Source organism: Austrofundulus limnaeus, unplaced genomic scaffold (genome assembly GCF_001266775.1).
Source record: "Austrofundulus limnaeus strain Quisiro unplaced genomic scaffold, Austrofundulus_limnaeus-1.0 Scaffold55, whole genome shotgun sequence".
NCBI lineage: Eukaryota > Metazoa > Chordata > Actinopteri > Cyprinodontiformes > Rivulidae > Austrofundulus > Austrofundulus limnaeus.
The window spans coordinates 1124183-1129443 of NW_013952457.1; the positions used below are offsets into that span (position 1 = coordinate 1124183).

General features: G+C 39.8%; 1 protein-coding gene across 1 annotated transcript in view; it reads right to left on the minus strand.

Moving 5' to 3' along the window:
* tatdn2 (TatD DNase domain containing 2) overlaps positions 1-4956 on the minus strand; it is a 13815-nt gene extending 8859 nt beyond the window's left edge. Inside the window, exons 1-5 of the mRNA XM_014009089.1 lie at positions 4826-4956; positions 3055-3424; positions 2566-2970; positions 1434-2372; positions 1206-1333 (exon numbers count right to left, since the gene is read on the minus strand). Of these exons, the coding sequence (XP_013864543.1) occupies positions 1206-1333; positions 1434-2372; positions 2566-2970; positions 3055-3348 (1766 nt within the window). The 5' untranslated portion in view covers positions 3349-3424; positions 4826-4956. The remainder of the gene's footprint in view (positions 1-1205; positions 1334-1433; positions 2373-2565; positions 2971-3054; positions 3425-4825) is intronic.
* Between the last annotated feature and the right edge of the window lie 305 nt (positions 4957-5261).

A 5261-nucleotide genomic window follows, 5' to 3' on the forward strand; every position in this document is an offset into this window, starting at 1 on the left:
ATTGCAGACTTTCATGTTCTGTAAATTGTATTAAAAACAAAGCTGCTGCTGTTGTTGATCATTCTGTTTTTATAAGCAGCCCTCCCAAAGCCTGTACTCTGGGGAAACAATGGAAAGGTCTAAAAAAAGTTTTTGAAGATGTTTTTGATAAAACAATTGACTGAATGTGAGTGACTCTGTCTGACTTAATCAGATGTCATATATTATGTACCTCTGTGTGTAACCATGTTAATGTTTTTGTAGTACAAATACAGTACACGTTTTTATTATATTTTATCAAATTTTGAACATTTTTGTTTCGGGCAGGTAGCTTTTCATGTCGGGCAGGTAGCGTTTTTTTGTCACCTGCCCGACAGGGCCCCGACAGRGCAGGTTAAAAAAATTCTTGTCGAACYCTGCCACACATCTCAGGACAATGGAGAGAAGTTATCAGGAACGTGCTGCTACTATCAGAAAAGTTGTAATTATTCTGTCATATCAACTAGTTCTGGCAATTTTACATGCTGTCTGGAGATGTAGAGAAAGAAATTAAATTCTTTTCACGTTACAGGAATAACTGAGAATACGCCGACAGCGGGAGGAGGGTCCTGCTGCCAGTCATGACTGCAGTCGCTCTGGTACCGGTACCGTTCAGACAGTGAGAACACCTGATCAACCATGTGAGGTAAATGTTCACYATGTCAGAACTTATTCAGCAAATGTGTTTTCATCTCTACTTTTGCGCATTAACTCTTTTTCTAAAAAACCCCAAAATCACTTCAAGTGAGCGTATCAACTTGTTTGCAAATTAGAGGAAGTTTTTTTGAATCATGCCGTTTCCATTCACCTTTTCTGATGCAATACTTTAAAATGTGCATTAAAAAACCTTGATGGAAACACAGCTACTGTAATATCCTTACTTTGTGTGCTATCTGTATMTAGAAAATCTGTAAGTTTGATGTGCTTGAAGTTCTCTAGTGTTTCTCATAAAAAACACAAACTGAAAGTGCCTGCCTGCCTAAGTCAGTGCACATGTCAGCATGTCATTTCAAAGTACATGATCTGAACAAATAAATAAGACCAGTGGCGTAATGACAGGATTGTTTAAGTCTGAGTATAATGATAAATCACAATAATCAAAATAATCATGAGTAAAAAAACAAGTTTATAAAATGTAACATGATCACAAAACAAAAGGGAAAGGTTTTCACTGCGATTGTGCTCACCTATGGATCTTGTATTCTCTGGGAACACACTTCTTCATGATGGCCAGCAGGTCATCGTCAGCATCCCTGCAGTGGATCACCAGAGGTTTCTTCATGGCCACGGCCAAGCGCAGCTGACGCTCAAACACCTTCACCCAGAAAAAAACGGAGTCAAGACGACGTCATGTCAATTATTAGCAACACTACTCTGTCACTTCATGATAACAGAATGTAAAAGTTAGAGCTTACTTGTTTTTGCCGTGCAGTGTTGGTGGAGTTTTTATGAGAGTAATCCAGTCCCATTTCACCAAATGCCACAGCTTTTGGGTGCCTCATTGCCGTCAGTATATTGTGTTCCTGAACACTTGAGTAATTCTTGGCAAAATGAGGGTGGCAGCCAAATGCCCCCCATACCATGTCTTCAGCCAGCAAACCTTCCCACAGGTCTTCCTTCATCATGACATCAGGGTTGCAGAAATTTGTAATACAGCCTCGAAACTCCGGACTGAAGCTGTTCCTGTAAAGTTGTCGGAAGCGGCTAAACGTCCCTCTGAAGCCAAGTTTTCCATACAGCATGTCTAAATGGCAGTGCGTGTCAATGAACTCTGAGGGCTGACTGTCCCTGGCGGGGTAAGTGGTCCACAGAGGTTCAGCTCCCTGGGACAATCTTTTCACAGGATTGAAACCGGAGATTAAGGAGCGAGAAGTGAAATGTGTAGAAAAGCCACCCTCACTATGCCTTCGTGACACCGYAGAGTTTAAAGAGCGGTCTGATACGCTTACATTGGGCAGCAGCGGCAGAGCAAAGGGGTCCAGTAAATTACCTTTGGCGGACGAGGGAACATTCCAAGTCTCAGTTGTGAAAGAGTTAAGAGAGTCTGTGTTTGGAGAGTTGGGCTGTTTGAAAGAGATAAAAACAGTCCTCTGTGGCGATGAGAGCTGTATCCTATTGTCCTCTGCCTGGACCGTCTCAGGGTCTTCAGTAGTGCACAGGAAAGCATCAGAGGAGGATGTTGCCACTTCCTGGGAGCTCTGGGATAGCTCAGTGTTCTGCTGGGTCGAGAAACTAGAGAAATAATCTGGAATATTCTCCAGCGGAGGGACAGAAGAGTCACAGTTTCCATCTTCTAAGTGATTTTCTGGGGGAAACAACTTGCCTTCAGAGGTGRTCTCCACAAAGACAGGGTCCTAAACAACAACAACAAAACAAAAAGACAAAAACATTGGATTCCTTTGGGCTTGTTTTTCCTTACAGGTTTGATATTAGCTCTAACCTCATAACATTTTAATATTAAAAGTTCCTGTTTGTTTGAATATCTAATCATACRGTTTCACTTTCTTTTTAAAAAATCAAATATTTTTAAAAACATTTAAGACATACCCTCGCATCTGTTTTTGACTCGAGGTCGTCATCCTGGGAACGTGTGTCCAAACACACCTGAATGGGAGAACAGTGATCCGTCTCGAGAGCAACAGCATCCTCAGACTGGTCGAGTTTGCTTGTAAAGTAGCTGCTATCCACTATCTTCCTGTCAGGAGACAGTAAACTGGGTCCTGCAGTTTGAACAGAGCTACTCTCTGACAGACTTCTGCACTTTTTGGTTGAGCTCAAATTTGCTTCCTTCTTGCCAAGGGCTGCGATTAACGCCTTCCTGCAGATAGCCCTTGACCCCTCCTCAGGGGTCCTCTGTTTCTTTTTCATGATGAAAGAGTGAGATGAAGTTGTTGATGTTTGCCAACTCTCTGGGGATTCCAGCAGCTCAGGTGACGTGTTCGTAGACGTATCCTGAGCCACAAACAGAAAAGCCATAAATAAATAAATATATTTTTAATACTCTCATTTTATGTGCATACATAAATAAAGATTTACCGTAGGTATTTTGAAAGTATCTGAATTTTCTCGCTTCCTCAACTTGGCTTTGCCTGCAGAGGGCGCATTTTGACAGAGTGCCTCTGGTTTTCTCTTTGGCGTGTCCAGATTCAGAGATCCAAAGCACATCGATCCTGGGGAGTCACTGAGGGGAAAGGTGCTCCTCAGCTGTTCCTTTTTAGGTGTTTTRCAGGAAGGAGGAGTGATTGACCCAACATTTCTCTCCTGACCACACATCAGTGGGTTGAGGGCAGTCTTCAACCAGTTAAATTTCACCTTTTTATTGCCGTCCATGTCTGGTCCAAGACAAAGTTGAAAAAAACAACGATCTGTGTGGGCATCTGGGAAGCCTTGAGAGGTGGGGGGGGTTCTGAAAGAAGTAGAGAACAAAAATAGGTAAATAGTGCAGCACTCTGTTGTTTTTTATTGTTTCTTTTTTAAACGATGCACCAAAAAGAAACAAATCAAAAAATGTTACATTTGGGATGCAGTAAATTCATTATCTTTCCATCATTCATCAGGTCTGCCTTTTAATTAAGTTATGCAAATTCAATAAAGGTTTCACAAATCCCAATTTGTTTTTAAATATTCTGCTATTAGTGCAGAATAATTTAGTCCAGGTTTGAAATCCTTGTAGTTTTGGACCAGTTCTAGTGTGAGCCAGATGCATAAAAAGTGGAGTAATCACCTTTTATTGAATCAAAAAGAAAAAAATMAGTAGGTCCTCTGGATGGGTTCTTCTTTAGTGAAACGTTTCGTCTCTCCTCCAGGAGACTTCTTCAGTCTGATGAGTTTAGGTGAAATTCAACCTTATAAGCACTGCCTCCACATGGACAAACAGGTTAGTCACATGCAAAATAGGTTTTTGCATTTGACTGTTTTTTCACCTGAAACTCATCAGAATGAAGAAGTCTCTTGGAGGAGAGACGAAACGTTTCACTACAGAAGAACCCATCCAGAGGACCTTTTTTTTTCTTTTTGATTTTTTTTCTACCTGGATTACTGAGATGCATCAGGACACCTTTTATTGAAGTTTCACAAATCCCACACTTGTTTTTAAATATTCTGCAACCAGTGCAGAATAATCTAGCCCATGTACCATCATGTACTTCATAGATTGTATTCAACGTACAATGTAAGTGTCCAAATATTTTAGGTTTTAAACTAGAGATTAAAGATGTTGAAGGTACCTTTAGCAAGGCATTTCCCAATCGGAAACCAATTTTATGAACAATAATCGGCACTGAGTGGTCTATGATATTCCAATACATTGAAATAATTGCTAAAAATAACATAAAGGAAATTATTTTAGTATAAATATGAGGGTAAAAAAATAAATACAGTACAAGGACATTTTAAAAAACTCAAAAATCGCCAAAGTTTTGAATGCACACGTGCTACACACTGTTAGCGTCACAGCACGTGTCACGTTCAAAACCTTAGCGATTTTTATTTATTTATTTTTTACCATTTTTAACCATTCGTAGACATATTTAATGTTTAATGTGCCTTTAACCGTCTTTAGGATTAGCATTCTGGCACAAACGCGGCGGCCAAAAACGGAGACTGTCGATAGCACGCTAGCATCATCAGTAGCTAATGCTAGCTATTAGCTAACAAACTTTTTAGATTTTAGTCGAACTCAACAAACACCCTGAAAGGTCATGAGGTTGTGACTTTACTCTAAAACACAAACATATTTGCAGTGACGCAAAAGCAACACCGCAACATTTATTATTTAAATGAAACTAATGATGACGAACTGAGTTACCTTTTCTCCTGAACGAGGCGCTGTAAACTGCCACTCTCAACACTACAGCTCACATATTTAAATAAATCACGAAACAGAATAAAAACTAAATTTCTTCGACCAAAGAAAAACTWCTTTTAAAAACCACTAGATGGCGGCAAAGTCTGATGTAACTTCAGCCATGTTTGATTGGAGCTACCAAATCTCGCGACAACAGCCTTAATCTCGTGTGATGAATGGAGAGATGAGGTGCTGCCTTTCACAACAGCAGTTTGTAATATTAGTCAGCATGTATCACTGTTTATTTTATTAGAGTCAGAAGAGTGGCACAGCAACATGAACAAAACTGTTACATCTACATTTTTAATATCTTACAATGGTGTCTGTTTGTACATGTTATGATTTTTGTCACGAGAAATAGAAAAGTAGGTTAACATAACAGAAAACTACCGTAGGT